The sequence below is a fragment of the Mycteria americana genome, chromosome 3 (assembly GCF_035582795.1).
Source record: "Mycteria americana isolate JAX WOST 10 ecotype Jacksonville Zoo and Gardens chromosome 3, USCA_MyAme_1.0, whole genome shotgun sequence".
Taxonomy (NCBI): domain Eukaryota; kingdom Metazoa; phylum Chordata; class Aves; order Ciconiiformes; family Ciconiidae; genus Mycteria; species Mycteria americana.
The window spans coordinates 111,034,486-111,056,978 of NC_134367.1; the positions used below are offsets into that span (position 1 = coordinate 111,034,486).

The window sequence follows — 22,493 nt, forward strand, 5'->3', positions numbered from 1 at the left end:
TAACTGCATCGCTTTAATATCAGCATTGTGCTGTGCCGCCAGAGTCCAATTTAAAACCTGTAGCAGAAGACTCCTGAAATGACTCATTGGTGAACATCTTTCTGAAAAGCAAACGCACTCTTCAGAGTCCTGAGCAGCAGAACGTGACACTGGCAGCATGTACCGTGAAGGGGCCTTTCATCTCAGCTTATATCCCTTGATATCTAAATAGCAGCAGCAGTTTGTTTGAAGCTACAGTGCTTTTCCTAGCTATTCACCCGGGAAGATCCCAAGAGCCTTATTAGAGCTGCGAGCTAATAGAAGAAAATAAGCGCAAGGAAATTATAGCTGGAACCTTAGTGTCTTACAGGTCTACGCAGTGATCTCACATAGAGCACGCCATACGGATTCCCTCCCACCGGAGGGAAATACAAGTGAACATGTAGCTTCTAATTTTACCCAGAAAGTCCAGTGGTGCGAAACAGAATATTCTTCTGTCCCTTGGCGTGGATGGGGAATTGATCTCCATGTGATCTTTTAACTCTTTCTAAGTAGTGGTCTCTAATCTGATCCTGGAAACGGTGCTCATATTGATCCCGTGGGAGGCCGTCGCATGAAACAGTGGCAAGCAGTGACTGAGAGATTGTGCCTTTGAGGCAAGGGAGGAGTATGAGGATATGTGTTCAAAATGTATCATTTCTCACTTCAGACATGTTAATTATTCCTTTGTGGGGTTTGAGGCCATTGATTTCAGTAGCGCAACTCCTGTCAACTTCAATGAAAGAGGATTTGGGCCTCTGTCAGTGGGTTGTTGTCTTTGTATATGTGGGTGTAGGTATCCAGTTGACTGACAGGTATGTTGTGTATGCTTTGGAGACAGCAAATTCATGAAACTGGGTTTGTCTGAATTGGTGTTTCAAGACTATTGAGTATGTGCGATGTTAACGTACACCATAGGTGTCAGGCCTGGTTACTATAGGAACTCACCGGTCTGCTCTGTAATAAGCAGATCTAACTTGTGCATGAACAGGAATCTTCAAATTCTGCTGTGTAACAAAGCTTCTGCACTTCCTGTGTGGTTTCATAGCAAGTACCCCCCATTTCAACTTCGGAGATAGTTCCAATAACACCAGAGCCAAATGCGCTCTGATAGTTCTTTCCTTAACACTCATGGACTAGATGAGCAGTAAGAGCAAAAAGAGAACATCGCAGCAGACAGGGAAGTCACCCACGAGATTGTTGGGCTTTCAAAAGCAAGAACAAAGTTATGTTTATTCTCTTCTTTTTTAAAATAAGATTTAAAAAATTAAAAAAAAAAAAAAAAAAAAAAAGGTAATCTGTCATAGCGTTAGTACTTGCCCAGGTAGGTGACCTCCCCAAAAGAATGCACTAGGAGGACGTTTCTGACAAGACTGTGTACCGGTGGTGAGGCCAACACAGCGTAATAGCCATGTCCTTTGGAGTGATTTTCTAGGCACCGCTTCACAGCAGCGTAGTGTGGGGCTGTTCCTCCTGGCATCCTGGGAGAGTGTGCCAGGGTAGACCCCACCACAGCAAAATTGTATTCCTTTTAGCAATGTCATTTAGTAGGTAGAACTGGCCATGTGATGAGTCATAAGCCACAATTGCAAAGTGTGAACCCTGTAAATAGAGAGTAGAAATATAAAAGCCAAAACAAAGGAGGTTAGTGACTATCTCACAAATTTGCTGTAGCAGCTAGCCTTGTTTACTACTAGACTTCACTGATTTTTCAAACCTGGCCCCAAGTCAGGGTGTAAGAGGGACTATCCTTGGAAGCTCTCTTTATTTAGAACCACTGCAAGAAAAGAAGGAATGAGAGCTGCCTTTATTTGTTATTTTTAAGGTCTGACTCCCTGTTGCAAGGCAGTAAGATGAGCAAATGGCTCTTGCACCTGGCAAGTTACCATCAGCAATTATTGCAATGCTTAGTGTCTTTCTGCCACCAGCAGAACTCTCTCTGCTCCCTTTCATGTCACAGATTTCAGTGTTCTTATGGGGATGGTACAATTAAAGCCACAAGATTTAGTGCTCTAATTCTCTTTTGTTTGCGACAAAAGGGAGAGACAGGGAAAGATGATACATGTGGCTGGGTTTTTGTTTTTATTTTACTGACCAGCAAAAATACTGTGTATATGTAACTGTGACAATAACAGAGTTTGTTTAAACTCATCAAACCGTTCCATTAATAACTGGATTAAAGGCTATTATTTCACATAAAGGAATCTTGTTATTAAAAAAAAAATGCCGCGGCTACATTTCACTCCTCTTTGTTTACAAACCTTGACATCTGAGCAGGCTGTACCTTATGTATTTCTACATGTTTCTTTCAGCACAAATGTTTTCTAGTTTTAGATATGTCATTAATGTGATGCCAATGTCAAGAACACTGTTTCTGACAAGAATGTCAAAAATGCTGCTTATGATAAATGTGTGTATGGGAGGGAAATGTGGTGGTTGACAGGAATCCAGGTTTCATTTTTAGCCCTTCCATTGTTACCCCGTATGTGACCTGAGATGAATTGCTAAATCAGACTTTTTCAAAGGGGACATCTGTGAGCATGAGTGCAATTCCCCTGTTCTAAACCAGTATCTGACAGTGAGATATTAAAATTGGAACTCTTGACCCTCAGTTCAGTGGAGAGAGATGGGAACCACCAAAGGGCAGTTCACCAGATCCATTTTGGGATGAGGTGAACTACCACAGGAGCTCAGAGCACCTGGTTTACACCTTGTGGTCCACAGCTTAGACACCAAGGTGAAGGTGAGCAGGATCCATTTGTGGCCCTTCCACGGGATTTCTTAGACACTCTGGATCTCAGCTGAGCTATGCTCAGTGATGTGGAAGATCATTCCTCTGAAGGTTCAACCTTGGTATTTTCAAAAACAAGCTGCTGCTCCTGCTAAAATTCATACACACTTAAAAAGAGGTTTAAATTACAGCCCTGTTGAGCCTTAGCTTCTCTCTCTATGAAATTAAACTGCTCATCAGATCTGCATGTTTCAAGTATTAACGGACAGGCTTTATTAATGGACAGTCCAGGAAATGAAATCTCATTGTCTTGATTATCTGCCCAGTCTTGCTAGAATCTGTGGAATATCACAATTCTTCTTGCTTCAAGGGTTGGTCCCTTTCATTTACCTAACTGCACCTTTCATTTACCAACTACACACCCCGATGTGCTTGCTCTGTGGGCAAATTGGTAAATTGGTCAGCTGCCAAAAGGGAGTAATTTGACTTACCTGAAATGAGCAAGTGTGATGAAAATACATTACCTCTGTCCCACTGGATAAGCTTCAGATTATATTGAAATAGAATTAGGCCAAGGGAGTCAATGTACTGGATAATAATGAAATGTTTAATGTGGATTAGCTGCATATAAAATTAATACATTAGAATGAATTGCTGAAGAAAGAAAATGATGTCAGGCCTTTATCCTGACTCTAATGACTTAAAAATGCTGCACTCTTCTGTTTATAGAAGAGCAAAAGTAAAGCTATTGAATTTGTGCTCTTTATTTGGGTGAGAAAAACAGATATAAAGTATTAATATGTATCTGAGTCGTCAACTCAAGATCCCACTAGACCAAGGCCATAACGTTTGGCTCTGGACCACGTCTGAGAAGTTGCAGAGATGGGGAGGAAGTCCAGGAAGAACAAGTACATGAAAACAAGAATCTAAACCCAAAACTCCATAATCACCTGCCTGGGCTTAGCTTTGGAGTCTCTTGGTTGATTGAGTTTTATTGTTGCTGTTTGTTATTTTTCCCTGCCAATAATATTTATGGCTTTTTCCACTTCGTGCATTTTCTTCCAGGAGTTAAATCTAAATGTAATCTTTGTTTTGGACCATCCAAAGGTGAGTTGAAATGTTGCTTGCCCGGCAAGATCTTAATGGGTTTCATACAAAATGGGCAAACTTTCCAAACTAGTTGGCAAAGATAATCTTTGACTGGGAGGTATGGAAGGGCTGCAGAGTGAGCTGCAGCATAAAAATGACAAGTATTCATCTGCACTCTGTGAAGCTTTTTGGTTTTGGGGTTTTTTTTTGTTCTTAAAGCTTTCTTGTTGCCTCATCTGTTCTAGGTTCGTTCCTGTTCCTCAATGCATCAGAGCGGCTGAGCCCTGTCATCCTGAGCCCTTGGCTGAGAAGCAGCAGTGACCAATGCATAGTTCAAGTGGCTGTTTATAAATTTTACCAGCAGAGTGGAGAATACATTGCTCGTGTCCTTCCCATTGACGAAAGCAGCAGTGAAATATTATCAGTGGAAAGTCCGGAGAAACACGGGTAAGTCTCATCCTCTCATTTGCGTCACAGCTTGACTTGAGAAGAATTACGTGATTGTGCAGCAATACAGCCACAAAACGCATGCTGCACATCTACGAAGGGGAGAAGGACACCACACCAGGTAGATGTTGGTCTTTCATGGATCTAAGTTATTGCAGAAGCTAGAGATTGGTGTTTATTTTATTATACAAAGCATCAGCAAACTACTGGATCCACGTAACAGTGAGTCTCTGAGTTTATTCTCAGTGCTTACAAGTACAGACCTGGTGTGGATACTCATCTTAAGTTTAAAGCTTTTCTGTCTGATTTGCTCTATCTGATTTCTTTTTACTACTTCTTTACCCAAGTATGCTATTGGGCTTAGAATATCTACTGAGTCTTTGCAGTTTCACGTCGGCATACATTTTAAGTTTTGTCTTGCATTTGTGTTTTTTAAATGCTGTCTCTTGTCAATAGAGCAGTTCAGAGCTACTGGTGGAGGAGGAAAGCTTTTGATGTTTCAAGGGTGCAACTGTTTGAAATATTTTATCCTCTTTGTGCAATTAATTTTAATTGTTGATGATGTCTTAATTTGTCAGACTTCCTGTGCATCCTTTTAAATTTTGGTTAGCAGCAAAACAGCAGGAGCCATAGCTGAACATAGTAAATATTTCTAAATGCTATAGTAGTGAAGTAACTTAGAATTGAATTTGGATATATGTGAGGCTAATGTTCTACCTGGCCTATATACTGATTTGTTTTTACTTTTATTTTTTTTTATTTCTGCTGTGAAATGTGCGTTAAGAAGCATAATTTTTACTAAGCATCACAAATGTTCTTTGTTTTCATGTGATAGATTAGAGAGTATCTGATAGCAAGTCCTGCTGGCTTGTGCTTGTAACAAGAGGTGATTATCTGGTTACTGTCTACAGCAAATTCTGTATTTTCCAGTAGCAAAAGAAGAATGCGCAATAAAAAACCTGACAGGAGATAACCTAACTCATGGAAACAGTTTGAATAGTTGTAATTCTCATGTAACACATGGCCTATAAAAGTGAGGAGGAGAGTTTGTGTGTGGATCTAGATCGTACTTAGTTCCAGCAACATCATCCAAATTGTAAATTACTGTTGATGTCTGGGGAAAGGTAATTAGGGGAGCTGCAGCAGCTGTCTTCTTCCTTAGCTCTTTGCAAATGCTGTGCTCTATGTCACAGCTAATAAACATGGTTTGTGCAAAGTGCCTCCTGCATTGGCAATGCCACTGCTCCTTGGCATTTGCAGGAAATACTGCTGTGTATAAAATGCTTTGCTGTGCTGCATGGAGGAGCTCTAGCTTGGGTCTGTGGGCAGGCAGAACTCACCAGGAGCACAGGCAAGTGCTGAATGTAGGAAACCTTAAAGGGAAGTGAAAGATTACTTTAACTATGATAACAAATGCCTACCTTTGCCATCTGGTGGAGACAATATGGATTACTGAGCTGTGTGTTGCAGGTGGAGATTGTCACCACAGTAAAGAGGGTCTGTGCTCTTAAAGAAAGTGGCTTTGGCTATAGTTTGGCTATCCCATATGCTTGCAAGAAGTGTAGCTTGCTCCCCAACAGCATTTCTGTGGCACATAGGGTAGTAAGGATGTGCCTGTTGCTTTCATGGTTTTGTATGGCTGACTCCTTGGTACTCTTGTGTGCTATAAAACTTCGCAGTTGGAGCAACTGGCTGGTTCATTTTTCCCCTTCTGGTCCTGTCTCTTCACTGTGAGAGGTAGTAGCTCTTCCCCCAGCTCAGCAATGCAGAAAGGCTCTGATATTGTGCCCGCATAAATGTTACATAGGGATAGTTAAGTATCTACCCGCAAACTGCAGCCACAGATGATAGGGTAGCAGTTTGTTATCATTTGTCCTGAAACTTCATTCCAGAATTTGAGTGCTCCTCTGCCCTTTGTTTGGAGTGATAATATTTCATTCTCCCAGCTGTGATAACAAAACATGCAAATCTCACTTTTGTAAAAATCTTTTTTTCTTTAAATAGGAATCAAGAATAGCTGATAGGAAGTCAAGAATAATTCAGTAAAGTTCTTGAATGAACTAGCAACCCTACAGTGGAAGTCTGTTCTGCTTAATATTTTAATTTGTCTTGAAAATTGCAAAGAATTGTATTGTTTTGTAATGAATTCTTTGACCATGCTATACCAAGTGATTTCTAAAATTTTAGCTCTGGGCGGGAGGTAATGGAATTCCTCAGTGATGAGCCTGTGCTAGAAATAAAAACACTTCAAAGTTTCACAGGTGACACTTCTTTGATTCAATGCACTTTATATATTGTTTTGCAAGCAAGAGGTGTAAAGTGTGCATAGTTCCCAATGACTTGTACGTGCAGTCGTGAGTCCATGCCATTGCTGTGAATCAAGCTCATAGCAGGAAAAGTATGTTTTATTGAAACAGATGCACCTGAAGGGTGGTAAAGCAATAAATTAATTCTAGGGTGGATTTTCTCATCTCTTGAACTATGCACAGTGTCAGTATCTTTTTACCCTTCTTTTTTTTTTTTTTTCTTTTTAAACCACATAACCTGAATTACATATATTAATATCTTACAAGGTCTTCACAGTTCACCTACATTTACAAGAGAAAAAAGTACATGCTGTCAGGTATTACTATTTCATTCAGGGTGAAACCAGGCAAGCAAAGGTTTCGGTTGACAGCACTTGAAGCTGATTTTAACTATAAATACATGTAAAGCTATGAAATTTTATTAGTTGGGTAGAGACAGCAAAGCACCCAATATTTATTTGTTACCAGGGTTCAACCGTGTTGTTTTTGTGTGCAAAATACCAGGTGTGATTTCAGTGGATACTCAGTATGCATAAAGACTCAAAGGCAGAACTAGTGATGTTCTGTTTGCTGCTCTGGTCTCACTCTCTCTAGAAAAAAATAGCCCAAGCCTGTGGACTAGAGTTGTACCAATTCCATAATGAGGCATAGTCATTACAGAAATTGTTGTGTGGAAGACGCATATTTGTTTTATTTTCTTACTCGACATATTTCATTGCAGCTGATATATTGTGCGTAGGAAGAAAACTGGCTAATTTAAGATGCATTACACAGCAGCAGGATAGGGCAGATGGAACAGACACCAGAAAGAATATGCCAGAAGTGATAGCTGCAAATGGTTCCTGAGTGATGAAACACCAGAGGCTGGCAAAGGGATGCTTGTTTTGTATTATACAGAAACTTTGCCAAATACAATAATAACTTTTCTACATAATATTTGCAACAATGCCTACCACTCCGAAGATAATTATGTCCTTGTTTATCAGTTCAACAGAACTGTATACCTTTTAATTTTTTTTAAAGAGCAGAAAGATCTCACTCTGTATTTAATCTCTGGGGTTTGGAACACCTTTGGTTAGACCTTCTCTAATTTAGTTCCTAAGCAATCAGTACGACTCCTCTGTGGGGAACAATGCATTACTATATTCTGTTAGAATTAGTTTTGTTGCATGATAGAGTTTCTAGATGATCTGACTTCGTGGATGTGTTTTTGATATGGTTAGTCTCTTCTGGCATCTCTTGCAATTCTGTTGTGTTTTACAAGCACCTGCAAATGATACAGGGAGAGAATCAGTGCAGTGCTATCGATCCTGTGTAATGGCAAAAGAGTTGTTATAATTCTTGCCATGGAGCACAACACTTTCTGATTTATCCCAAATGTCACTAGATGTGGGTACTGCCTTTTGCTGGGTTTTTTTGCTCCCATGGTGCTGTATGCAATCCTTTCTTTTTGCTATTTAATGGACTTCCTTTTTTGTGTTACTGGAGGTGAGGAGACAGCAAGTACGTTTACGTAGCATATTGGTTATTTAGCAAAGCAGAGTTACTTCCACAATTTGAATGTTGACTTCTGGGTGCTTGTCAGACTGTCACTGTGGCCGCTGATTTTGTTTCACCTCTTATTTGTTTTCCCATCTGTTAAATTTATAATTATAAAGCTAGTAAGATTGTAAATGTGCTTAGTAGAGTGGGGAAAACACAAAGGAAAACTTGTCAACAAGGTCAGAGTTTGTAATACAGGATTGATTTTTATTTCTTTTGATCTGTGTATTTCAGAGAAGTTAGAGTTGGGCAAGGACAAAAATAGCATTGTTCATTTTAATTACCATTATTATTTTACATCTCTACCTGCACTATTAATGGTAAGTTGCAGTATTATATACTGTATATCAAACCAAACTTTTTAATAAGCCAATAGCAAATGACAGAATATCTTCAATTTGGTCTTTCATTGCAGACCTCCCTCATGACTAAGTCCATAATCATATTCTTGCCCCAAAAAATAATGTAATGAGTGGATCTCAATACTGTTCACATGACTGAAGGTAACTGAGGCCTCCCTGAAGAGGGGAGACAGGGAAGATCCTCAGATCAGCTACTTCAGCAGGAACACCAGGATGCCAGCCTTGTTCAGATGTAGATTCAGAAGAGAAGATTTGAACTACTGGACTGAGTTCACTTGTGATATCTATCCCACATTTCCTGCATGAGCTGGCCACACCACCTGTCCTGTTGTGTTGCTGCTCTTTCTCTATAGAAAACAGCAGGGTAGTTATTTAGATATTTTTCTGTGTGTTTTTAGATTGTAATTGCTTTATGTTAGCAGGACTTTGTCTCTTCCTACAAATCCTTGCAACACTTTAGAGGCAAAGGGAGGTTGAGGCTGTGGCACTGAGATCAACATGATCTGTTCTGTCACTCCACACTTAGAGGATATGGACTGTAGAATCCCTGCATAGAATTGTTGGTACTGAACTATACATCTTTTGACTTAAGCATACCAGTACAAACCACATAAAATGACTTTGCAAGCCATATGTGATTTTTGGGCTGTGAGTAGGACCTCTAGTCTAGAGCCTTAACCAAACTTGAGATTCATCTGAAGACTTTTGTGTAAAGATGTGAAGTCAAAGGTGCCTCTTAAATAAAACCTGAGATCTGAACATGCATGCATGAGCAAGGAAGCCGTAAAATACTACTACTCTGTATAGCCAGTACTTCAGTAGGTACATGTATATTTCTGTACAGAGCACTTCCAGCAGAGAAAGAGCACCTGTTTTTGAAGGTTACTACAAATCATGATAGGCTATTCCTTTTCTGGCATCTACAACTTCACTTGAGATTGATTGCATTGATAGATGTCAAGAAAAATAAATGAAGGAATCACTAGCATCTGTCACACTTGACCTTGAGGCTTGAAGTCTGAAGGTTATTTCTTGTACTAGTGTTGTTCCTTTTCTTGTTCTTTTTTTTTTCTTTTTTTTTTTTTTTTTTTTTTAATTTCTTTCCAATAGCTGCACTAGGCTGTCTCACAGGCCATGGGCTTAGTAGAAGGAATTTACTTTCTTGGAACCCTTTAACCTTAAAAGTACCTTTCTCAGGTTAGTGGTAAAATGAATTTGCTTAGCTTTTTTTGTGGATTTTTTTTTTTTTCCTTCTCCTTGAAAAAACACTTCACTAAGTTCAAGCCTTTGTTTTGCAAATGCCTGGACTATGACATAAGAAGAATGAAGACCAAAGTGTATGTATTTGGGGTGCTTCATACGGGCACTTAAACTCATTTTTAGGCATCAAAATATGTCTCAAAAAATTTACAGCACATTTTACTCATTTGAGTCATTGTGTCTAAACTATACGTTTGAGAAATTCAGGTAATCCAGGAAAATAATCTGGATTTGTGGATTCATTAGAAACTAAACTTTCCTGCATTTGTGGCCAGGTGGTCTGTTGGTGACCTCCTTGGCTCTGGGAGCTGCTTCTGTGCATGAAATCCCAGAGGCTGGCACATCTGACCCTGTAGAAATGATGCCAAACTGACCATGGTAACAGAGTTGGGGCACCCTTAAAAGTGGCTGGTTTGGGTATTTATTCTTTTGAAACCAAAAATTGCTTAACATAAATTATTTCTTACATGGCTGAAACGATTTTTTCAGACCACTCTGAGCAACCTAATCCAACTTTTATACTGTCCAAATCCTGGGCACAAAAATCTGTCGTCTTAAACTTTTATATGTTGTGTCCTTCAGAATTATTTGCAGGCTCCTCTTTTCTGGTTGTTATGCTATTCTCACTTTCCAAAGTCTGCGTTGGTTTTTCTTCCCCCCTTCTCTCATTCCTTTAACTTGTTTCCCTTGTTTTATAGATCTTGTTTTCCTCTCTACCTGAGGCTTCTACTTCAATTTTTAAAAGTTATCCCAAACTAATCTTTACAGCCCCATGTTGCGCTTCCTATCAGTGTAGGCATGCCAGGATGAATTTCATTTTCCTAAAACCTAAATGAGCAAACAACCTGCCACACATACACACACCACCCAGCCTCCTCCTCCCAAGCCACCCACACGCACTTCATTTTGTCATCTTTCTTTTCTTTTCTTTGCTTCGGTGTCCCTTCTGCTATACAGAATTGCAAGCAGTCACTTTAGGATCCTTTGCTATGTAGTGTCCAAGTGTGCTTTTGCACAGCCAAAATGCTTCCAACATTTATTTCCAGAGACTAGGCAACACGCCTCATTAATATTGCCAGCCTTGTTTCTAGTTATTTTTCTGCTCCCCTTAAGCTAAGCTCTCTGTCATTCTGCTGTTGGCAAAGCTTTATAACTAGCCTGTGGTATAATTGCTTTCTGTATCTCCTACTTATTTTTGACCTTAAAAACCTGCTGAGTTCTGTACAACCTCCTCTGTGGCTGTCCCACCTTGGAGTGTGGTTTTGTCATTGTGCACAATTTCCTTGGGGCTTTCCTTGCTAATGCTTAAGAATCTCTTTCTTATCCAAGGCAAATCTACCCTGCCATAGTAAGTGCTATAGAAGATTTACAAGGTAGTATTCCTCCCTTCAAATTCAGAGAGAAATTATTAACTAGGTGCTGATAACCTTGCAAGACTTAAAAATCATGTCCTTGACCCGTCCGGCTGCTTAGGGTGTTAGTGTAGTGGTAATGCGGTTGATTCTGCATTCTAAACCAGGTTCTCAGGTATCACTCTTAAATTATCTTGGTTCTGGTTCATGACTTGCACCACAGGGTTCAAGTCCAGTAGGGCAGCTTTGCACCCTCACTTTGAAGAACACTGTTTATATTGCTGCCTCACCAAAAATGGTGCCTGTTATTCTCAAGTGTTGGTAAATCAGGTGTTTTCCACTCAAGAAAGAGGAAAGAGAACTCTGATAAACTTGACCACTAACCTACAGTTTATTTCTGCGTATTAAAAAGAAATAAAAGATTTATTCAACAGGAATTTGCAAGTTAATTCTCAGTAAATTCCCAACTGGAAAATTGAAGGAAATGAAGGCTAAGAAACTGTTTAGATTCTGATGCTTGCTGTGGTGGCAGAGGAGGCGGCTTGGGGTTCTTTTCAGTGATCGAAGAGAGTATTGAACAGGCTTTCTTTCCGCAGGAATACAGTGTGGACTGTGGTGTTTGACACCAGTGTGAAGCACTTTGCAGAGCTTTTAATTTAAAACTTGTGTACCGTATTTTTTAAATAGTGTTGCTAATGCCTGAAAGCATTTTTCTGTCATTTTTCTGCCAAATAGCTACCTTTGTTTGCTTTGCAATTTTATTGTTTTGTATGGCACACGTGTGTACAGTAGAAATTATATTCCTGTAACAAAATACTGTCTCAAGGGCTCTTTTGTACTGGCAGTGGCAAACCATTAATGTCAGTGGCTAGTCTGGCAAACTAGCAACATGGTTTTGGGTTGACCCCAACACCAAAGGCACAGGTTTTGGACAGGGTTGTCAGGTCTGCTTTATACACTGCTTTACACAGCTTATTTCTTGACTTGTGCACTGTGGCAGAAGTCTTTTCCACACACTGTGCTGGATAATGCTTGTTCTTAAAATGAATCAATATAGTGAAGCCGTGAACATTCATGGCTTGCACAGTAGCATTTTGGTATCTTGTATACAGAAATGAAGAGTCCTCCCCATCGCATTTGGAAGTACCCTACCTTTTTTCCAAGGGTTGTGTTCATCTGTTTTTCTTTATGGACATTGAGTTCTCTGAGTCACCGAGTACAGTTGCCAGCTCTTTATAAACGTCAGTCCATAACCTTATGATATTTGTTGCCTCCTATATCAGGCTGACTAAATATGATTTTCTATTGGAAATAGCAGCAGTGAAGTTTGTTTATGGAATGTAATTGGAGCTTTTCCTGGTCATCCCTGGCTTGGCATGCCATTCATGCTGATGGATTGAGGCCACAAAGATGCATAATAAAGTTCCTTTTGACAAGACAAAGCTATTCTAATCTGGGTCTTGAACCAGCAGCACTGTCTGCCATCCTTCATGAACTTTGCGTGAGGATAAGACTGCAGAAGATCGGCGCAAGTCTAAATCTTTCAGGAGGCAATGAAGTTTTTATGACTCCTCTTCATCTAGCAAGCAGTAGAGTAAATGAGACAAACTCAGCTGTCTCTTGTATTCAAATCAGTGGCCAGTTATTATGATGCCTTTATAATAGAACAAAATTACACTAAGGGGAAGATTTTATCAAAATATTTACATTGAAATACTTTTATTAAAGAAGCCAAATAATCTGATTTTTCTCCAGCAGAAGAAAAATACAAAGTGTAGAAAAACTTTCCCTGTGCAGTGTGCTTGCTCAGAGATGTTAAGATAACTTTAGTTAGAAGGTTGCTATCAGTACGTTAAGTGCAATGGATGACCTGATTATTTTTAGGATGTTAAGCATCATAAGAGTGTCTAGCTAATGTACTACCACACTGGAAAACAAAAACGTGAGATGATCCATCTGGATATTGTCTTAGTTTGAATAGAGACAGTGTTCTCAAATCTAGCAGCTGTTTTTTGCATCTCTGCTCCTTTCCTTTCTAAATGCCTGGCTTTCAGGAGGCCGTGGTGTGGGAAGTGTGGGCTAATGCTTTTGACAATTCAGATCCATATCAAAACCATGATGATTGCAATTTGTTATTATTTCATGCCAGATGAGCTATTCAGAGGCTCATTTCTTAGAGGTCTCTAGATAACATCTGACACAAGTTGATTTCCATTTTTTTAAAGCCCGTTGTCTGGGAACTTGGGCTCCTTTCATTCCTTTAGGCAATTTCTCCAGGTCAAGGCTGGGGCATGTATCTGGACTGTTTGAAAGGGAATTGACTCTGCTCTTACGATTTCTGTTTTAGATAGGGGATTTCGATTGCCAGTATCAAGGCAGTTGCAGTTGACAGTGCGTAGTAAAACAGCCCCTCTCAAACAATGAGAGATACCATCAACTTCAGTGTTTATCAACAATCAGACCACTATCAATTTTTAAATGTTTTCTTCAAGAACATCTTGCTTTCTTTTCACTTATTGCTTGCCACCAGTATTCTATTAGAAAAGGAAAAAAAATCCTATGTAATTTCACTGACTTATTTCCTTAATAATTTGAAAACTGGGAGAGTGATGTTGTCTTGGCCAACAGAATTTCTGTCTTCCATCAGCTCTTTTATCTCTTCTTATTTGTTCCCTGCTCCCTCTATATCAACATACTCTTCCCTTCTAGTTTTGTCTTCCAGGCTTTTCTTCTAAACAGGCTTTCCAGCTCCTCAACAAGTCTCACTCTCGCTCTCCTTTCATCTTCACTCCCTGTCTCTTGCTCCTGTCCTGCTTGCATTTGACTCAGGTATATTTCTCTTCACATGTTCCGGGTCCAAAGGCTGGGGGAGGCACAGAGCAGTTTATTTTTTGTGCCCAGGTCTGGTACTGCCTGCTGCAGCCCAGAGTGACCACTGGGCACCTTCCCTTGAGCAATTCAGCCGCCACTTCTGGAGGAAAATCTCTGCCAAGAGGACACAAACGTCAGCTTGTTAGAGGCTTGCAAACTGGCCTTACTGAGGTGAATTTTCACAGAAAGGTTCACAGAAAGGTCCACACAAATGAAGCAAGTGATGCTATAGCTATCCAGCAGTGCTTTCATCAAGTGATCTGAAGGACTCTTAAAAACATTAAGACCCTGCTGAAGTAGGTGGTATTATACAGATGGACACAATCAAGCATTAAAGAGATATTCTAGCAGATCATTAGTGAGGTTGGTATTCAATAGAAGTGCGGCTGAGTGGCACTGCATTTATTGCATTATTTTTACTAGAAGAGTGCAGGTTTTAATGGGGAGAAATAATGTTGATGTCTGGGTTTTCAGAGTCAAAGGAATTGATTCCAGCAGAGATGTTAACGTGTATCTTCCTCACCGCACTGTTTGGGGAGCAGGCATTAATCTGCTGAATTTAAGCATACGCACAAAATTTAGATTCTGCATTTGTTGCTATGCAGAAACACTTGTAGGGGCAAAGTTAAGAGAAAAAAAAAAAAGAATTGTTCATAGGCTAGGAAAATTCTAGCTCTGCATCTGCTCCTGAGTCCTCATCATGAGCAGCACATGCCAGATACATTTCTACCCTGCAGGGGACAGGCATTGCACATACTCTTTCCATGTTCTCTTCCCCATGCCCCTCCCAGCTCTCCTTATTGCATTAATACTCCCCACTCCTAAGACAGGGATGTCTGAATTGTGTCTGTCTAACTGAATTGTGAACATTTCATTCTCAAATTAATCACTACCCAATCCCAATTTCATGTGCCTTTGATGCCTGGTTTTAATTGCCTTAAAGTAGAAAGCTTCAATGAGCAGAGAAATTAAAATTGCAAAATCCTGATGGCTTTTTTTTTAGTTGAGTTATTTGCCTCTGCAGTCAACTTGAATAGTATGGGTTTTGGTTGGATTTTTTTTTTTTTTTTTTTTTTTTTTTTTTTTTTTTAGCAAGTCAATGTCTTATTCGTTTTCCATTTCTGACAGAGCCACAGGCTTAACTGCAATGGGTAGGCTACATTTTAGCTCCAGAACATGGAATATGTTTTGTGTTGCCTACGTTCTAGGAGAGATGTTGCAAGTCAGTGAAACGAGCTCTCCCTTTCTTTTGAAGCTGGACTTTACTTAGGAAGGAAACTGCCATTTGGAAAGATTGAAACCCCTAATATATAATGGAGTCTCAGGGATGTCATGGAGGGGGCAAAAGCAGGAATGAAAAGCCAGAAGTAATTTAGGACAATTGCACTATTTCTTTTATCCAGAAATTGTATCTCCCATGAAATCAGAACTTTTCAATTTTGATTAAGTGTTTTCCCTTAGGGCGAGCTAGATGAAATACTGGTTTCTTGGACTGACCCCAAATATCTTCTTAGCTATCTGTTCAGGATTATAGTGGATGTTGTTTTGCTGCGTTAGCGCATGTGCAACAAAGTTTGTATGTCCTTTTTCACAGGGATTGTTCTTTATCCCTCTGATGAGACAGCATGTCTTCTCCAGCCACAATGTGGCATGCCATGGAACTTGCATGACTTGAGGAGCATGGTCATGCGTGCTGATGGGAAAACTGTTTATACAAGGAATAACACTACCATTTGAGTATCTCTGTATGACTGTGCCATACAGTAGTATGGCGTCATAAGGGAGTGCAGCTGAATGATGAACTGACTCTGAGAGAAATACTGCAGGGCAGCTATATAAAGCAAAGTAAAACATGCTGATAAATGAACATCCATATTTTGCTTTAAAAATGCAACTGTGATGCTACTTTACAAATTGTTTGGGTTTTTTGAACTTAATGAAGTGTAATAGCAAAGCCAAAGGGTCCCATGTTTTCTCAGACTTAAGAGTAAAGTTACTTTGTGGAGGAAAAACCACCCTGGTGTAGGACAGGTTTATTAATTATTGAGTGAAAAAGAAGTTGTCTGTCAAATTGCTAGATTTCAAATCTGAAATCTGTTGCCTTTTACCAACTTGTTTTGTTTCTGGGACTGATATGACTATTTTTTCCCAGTATTGACTTTTTCTTAATGACTTCTGCTTGTAGTCTTCTGTAATAATTTATGCCATGATTGTGCTCAGTTATTATCTACTGACTGATAATAGAGTTTGTTTTACAAACAACATTCATTGTAATGTAACTGTTCAGTACTGGCACAGCAAGCCGTGGTAATAACTTCTGCAGGTTAATGTCATTCTTTACTCAGCTGTTGCTCAATTATCCATCAGACAGTATCTTGTTTTCTGTTCCTTGCCTGTGACAGCTCTAGTGAGAGTGGTTTGGATTTGTGGTTTTTTTTCAGCGTTTAGGTGTAAAATGGATTTTGATGCCTTTTTACCTCAGAGAAGTATTTTAAACATCCTCTTGGAAAGTTCAGGGTGTTCTTGAGGGGCAAAGACATAGCCTTTTTATCGACTGTCTTTTTATACAGTTACCCTTTTTGACCAGAATAGTTATTCAGAGTTGAAGATCCACAGGATGTCTTTGTAAGGAAGACAAGTTGGCAATGAGGCCAATGGTTTTGGTCACCCTGTTGATTTGAAAGCGTTGTGTTCCTGGAAACTGGAGACATCAAGCACCATAAAAATTTGTTGTTCACAGCTTGTTTAGCCCAGAAGCCTCTCTAGTCTTGTTTCTGGGCCACTCTCAGTACTTACTGAGCTATGTTTAATGTTTGCTCTTTTCTGTATATGATATTCCTGGTTTTCTTTCTTGTCGTCTCTCCCTCACATGTGCATGATACAGGAACGGGCCATTTCTCTCCCACTCCCTAGAAAGTTACTGTTTTCTCTCTCTTTCTCTTTTTGCTTGACTTTATATGGAGTGAGGGATTTTTTGTTTATGGGCTGGTCATTGCTTGTGCACATAATTTGTGTGTGTGTGTGAGACAGACAGACACACACGTGCATGCATGCATACCTTTTGCTTTCAGACTGTTTCAACAGCCTGGTACTGTATCTTCTTACATCCTTCATCCTGGAATGACTGCTGAAGGGTGGCTTTGCTGATCCTTGTTACCTTTTGGAAAAGCCATCAGTGTTATGCAAGTCCCATCCATCTGCTAGGGAATGCAATTCTAAAATTATTTTTTAATGGTGTAGAAGAGGCATAAGCTCCATATGTTTTCAACCACAGAAGGAGAAGGAAAGGAGGGAGTGTTCCTCCAGCTCATTAGTCAGAATGAGAATGAGAAATGGAAACAGCTTCCTAGTCATTTACTATTTGCTCCAAAGTAAATCTATCTAAATATTAGTGCACTGATGATAGTAAAAAACGGGGGGTGGCGGGGGAGGCAAGAAAAAAGCCTTGCCATTAGCTTGTCACGCTCTGTAGCAAGGTACATGGGAGACCAAAGATATATGTGCTATGGCATTTCTGTAATGAAAACTTGAGCAATAAAAGTAGTTTCTGCTATGTTCTGGAAAAGGAATTCTCAGGGGAAACACATTAACAGTATTTCACATTACAAATTATTATTGCATATTCAGCTATTGTTTCAAATGAGAATTGTGTGTATTACAGGGTGAGGGAAGAAAGATACAGTTAGTATTTCTTCTGTAAGCAGAATTAAGATTTTATGCATCTGGCTGTATCAGTTCTACCCTATAAATTTAAGTTAATACTTTCGCAGAATGATGAGTCCGTTGTCCCTAGGATACTTGATGGACTTACACATGTAGTTCAGGTTACACTAATAGTGGCTGAATATGTGAATCTCTTCACTTTCACTGTGCTTAAATGGAAAAAGGTATTCCAGTGTGAAAATGAGACTTGCTGGATATGTCTAGTAAAGGGTGGTCTCCCATGTTGAATTTACAGACCTCATGTTGTAGAAGTTAGATATTGCCAAATAACAGTATTTGTGGTCTGAGTGCAAGTTGCATTTTTCCTACTGTGCCTAAAAATTTTAAATTAATTAAATGCTTCGTTTCATCCACTCGCCTCTCTCCACCCAGGAGGGGTGTGTGTTTGGAAAGCTGGTTATTTTCATTACCTTCTTACACTGTAATTAATTTTATGACCTTGCACAGGAGGTCACAGTTGTCTTCACAACAATGTGCAATAAAGTTTAAAATATCATTGAATATTTCTGTATTAACATGTTGCTAGCAGAAAGCTATTTCTGTGTTGTTAGAATGCTGATTTCCTCCTTCCTCCTCTAGCCTCCTTCCTCAAGGAAGTAGTGTCCTTTCTTCATCTTCATCTACTGTCCTCCCTTGACTGGAGGGCCAAGCGGTCCGCTGCTTGGGTCCCTTTACACTCGCAAGAAACAGCCCCCAGCTGTTCTCTCTGAGTTCTTTTTAGTTGGCTCTGACTGCATACCTCAGTTTCCGTTTTCTGATTTCTGAATGAAATTATTGATAGGTACTTGCAATTTGGAATATGGCTTCAAATATGTGTGAAAATGAGAGACAGGGAAATTATTTTTCTTAGTGTGTTAGTTTCTGGGTGTATAAATTGAAAAGTCTTACAGACAACAGTTGTTCCAAAAGTGGTGTGCCACCAAAGTTCATAGTTCTTTCTTTGCCCCATTAAGCTGCAGAAAAGTGAGTCTAGGGGGAACTGCGTCCTATTTCCAGTTTCTGCATTAGCTTATATAAAAGGCAGCAGGAAGAAATGGTGTTTTATCTTAAGGTTCTTCGGTTTGGGAGACCGTCAGGCTGGCCTAAGATTAGATGAGGTCAAAGTAATATCTTAACACTTTGACTGACAAATCACTGAACTTACAGAAGACCTAGGCTGATGTTAGCAGAAACCAAGAGATACAGTTAACATTGGTTTCGTTCTACTGTTATAATTACTGCTTTCTGGCAACACTGCAGTGTCTTACCCTGCTCACCTTTGTTGTGGCCTGGCAGAATGGGATGCTGGACATAGTTGCCTTGGAGAAGGCTCCAAAGAAGCATTGCGTAAAGCTTTCCTTTTAACTCTTATGTACTGCTCGCATTTGTGCCTTAATGATGTTGCATCAAGACAGTAGGATGTCTAATGCATATCATCAACACCATTCTTTCATTATATTTACATTAAAGTTATGTTAACAGTCTCATTAACATCTTAGTGATATTACAGCATAGCCTTATCAGTGTATTCTCAAAATGCTTCTTATTGAAAGAGATTTGCTAAGTACTTTCTTGCTAGCGAGAAATGGTTCTAGCAAACCAGTGAAACACTTCCTAATTAAATGAAAGTGGTTAATTTTCCTTTCTCTTCCACTGAGATTGCAAGCCACAGTGACACCCCTAGATATCCTGCCTCTGTACTCAAAATGACAGTGAATTTTCTTCCTCTTCACAATCGCCTGGCAGAGGATCTGAGCCACTCAATTTACTTGCAGTCCCACATGCTGTCAAGATACAAGCTCCAAAAGTTCTGGAGAAACAAGAGTGAGAGTGAAGCACTGTTGCTGAATCAGTAACTCAAGTGTTGATTTGCCATGAGGTTGCCCATCCCAGGTAGGTTAATCTTGGAGCTCAGGTGTGAATGAGGACATCTTAATTAGCACTGCACTGAAGACGTACTGTGACAAAACTATGTAATTTAATTTTGTAGGGGAAACATGGCTGCCCAATCTATGGTGCAAGTACAGCATATTACCCAGATGCTTATCAGTGTGCAGCTGACTAGAAATAAAGCAGCTTGACTCAAAAGAATAATCTAAGAAAGGTTTTTATATTTCCCCTTTTATTTCCTTCAGTATTTCTAAAGTTTTGAAATTAGGTTGTTCCTGTGGTGTTCATCATTCCCAAAAAACAGAGACCAAAGCGGGCTTGTTATGAATGTTCTGCTGTTTCTTTTAAAATTGCTCTTCCATGACCATTTGTAGTAGTAAACATGTTTATAATGATATTTACAGGAAACACACATGGAGCAGGTACAATCTGAATCAAAACAAACTGATTTTAAAAGATCAAATAGCTACTGAAAACATACTTGTTGCTTCCTCCTGTAGATGGTAACCTGTGAAGTATGGGTGCTGTTTTAATCTGTTTTAATATATGCAACATGTGGCATATAAGTTTGGTGAAAGAAATATGTGGAAATATCTCGCCTACCTCAATGTCACCCCCCTCTTTTTTTTTTTTAAGCAAAATGAGAAATTGTGCCCAGATCTCCCTTGCAATTTTTATCTTCTAAGTGAAATTTCAGAAAGTAAATTTCAATACATCAATTCCAAGCAGCAACAGTCAGACAAGTGAATTGTGGGTATAGATGTTGATTTTAGGTACTCCGAATGCTGGCTGCTAGCAAACGTTATCCTGGGGGTGGGGGGAGGTAGTGCGAGCAGTTCACTAAGGCAGAAGGACAAAGGACGTTAGAGGACGTGCTAGAGGAACAAAGATGTTATGCTAATATATGACACGGTTTAGCCGTATATAATTTAGTGCTTTGCACTTCAGCAACACCTTTCGGGCAAAAATCTGCAGGACTTTATCAAATAAGGTTTTTTTATGACATCTTTTCTGCTGTCTTACAGATAGCTGATTAGAAGGCTAGCAATGTTAAGGGACTGTTCAGAACTCTGTATTCAGAGCCCAGCAGTCCCGTGTCACAGTTGTGCGTGGTGGCGTTAGACTTAATTTTTGAGCCATTGTCCTGCTGAATGCTTGCTCTGAACCTTGAAGAACTTTTGTCATTGCATTGTTTACACTGCTCTTTTTTTTTGTTCTCTGTGAGTGCTGTTTCTTCATCACACAGCCATAATTGGGATCCCGACCTTCAGATCTCCAAGTGCTAAAAGCAAATTTTGCAATGAGAGATTTTATGGGTTTAGTCTGATAAAATAGAGCAACAGATGGAATCACTTCACTGTTCAGGATAAACTGTTGCCCAGAGCAGGTATGATATCTTAAAATATCTTCCAGAGTTCACTGGGAAATAGGAACAGACACATTTGTCTGCATGAAGTGAAACCTGCCCTAATTCTGAATATTGGGCAAAGCATGACATTTATAGATTCCGAAATGTTTGATTCCTAGAGAGAGAGTATAGTACTCTGCACCACCACTACCACTGAGGATGGAGGGGTTTTGTGCCTTCAGACAGACTAGAAAAGGCTGGAAGGCATGCCTGTAACAATTTCATATTTCATTATCATTATCCATCTATCTTGCTATAGTGAGTGTAATCCCTTCAACAAACTATCAGTGGTGGTGGTGGACTCTTGCCAAGTCTGAATACAGGTTGCCAGCACTAGTCAGTATGGTGGCATGGATAGAATATTTTCCTGTTAGTTGAAAACACTCACTTGACCTGCTGGGATGTGTTCTTCCTAGCATTGCTCATAGCCTTTGCTGTTGCCTTGCACGAAAAGGTGGTAGTCTTCAGATGTGAATACCTGATAGTTTTACAGCATATGGAGGGTTAGGTCAGACTTGGGACCACTGGCTAGCCCTGTGTCCCTGTTGTTCCCTTTTGTGCTCCTCTATCTCCTAGCACAGGGAATCTTATTTTTCCCCCATCAGAGTAACAAATAAAACTCAGTAATTAAAATTAAGAGACCAATCCTAAACATTCTGTGCATAGTCTCTGCTGCTATAAAGACTGTAAGATTAACCCAAATCTCTACTCATTATAACAGCTATTGACATTCATCTCTCTTAGAAGTTGTTGATATAAGTTCCAGGTCAATCCAGGTTTCCTTGAGTAGGACAAGTGGCAGGAATGCCCTGTTCTGGAAAGATGGGCAATACCAGTGGTGCAGAGGTACTGTTGTAAAGAATGAAATTTTGAAGTCTGCTGAGCTCTCTTTTTATTCTTTAGCTCTTTTTTACTCACTTACCATTATCAGCTTTCTAGTTCAGCATGATACTTAAGTGTAAGTTGAATCTTCACAGCGCAGAGTGTTGGTGTTGAAAACTTTCATGTCCTTAAGTTACATGCAGTTCCTTCAGTCTTGAGTGGTCTTTGGAAATTCATTCATTCATTGCTCCTGACTGAATCAGTGGAGACATGTCCACTTGTGAGCTGCTAAATTAGGTATCCTTCCTTTCTACCATTTCCTTTCTCGTTTCTAGCGTATAATATACAGATCTCCCACATGGCATTCAATCAGAAATGCATACAGCAATTTTGGAGGGCATTTAGCCTTCTGTATTACATTCTGCAGGCTGCCAACATCTTGTGACAGATCCAAGCACACAGGTGGTAGGATTGTGTTGATGTGCAATATGGCTTGCCCTGTTTTCCCATGTGGACTTGGAGAGCTGGCCAAACATGGGAATTGGCCCAAATGTGAAAGCTGAGATTTGGCTTTGAGAGTTACTGGGAACACAGGCTAGATCAGATCTTTCTTGGTCTAATTTTGTGTTTCCAGGAGTGGAAGAGGCTTTTCGAAAAACTTTGCCTTAAGTTGGTGCTAGATTATCTGCTTTT

General features: G+C 39.7%; 1 protein-coding gene across 1 annotated transcript in view; it reads left to right on the plus strand.

Moving 5' to 3' along the window:
- The window catches only part of ALK (ALK receptor tyrosine kinase), a 316,680-nt gene that overhangs the window by 143,101 nt on the left and 151,086 nt on the right, over positions 1 to 22,493 (plus strand). Inside the window, exon 4 of the mRNA XM_075496570.1 lies at positions 4,084 to 4,285. Coding sequence (XP_075352685.1) covers positions 4,084 to 4,285 — 202 coding nt within the window. The remainder of the gene's footprint in view (positions 1 to 4,083; positions 4,286 to 22,493) is intronic.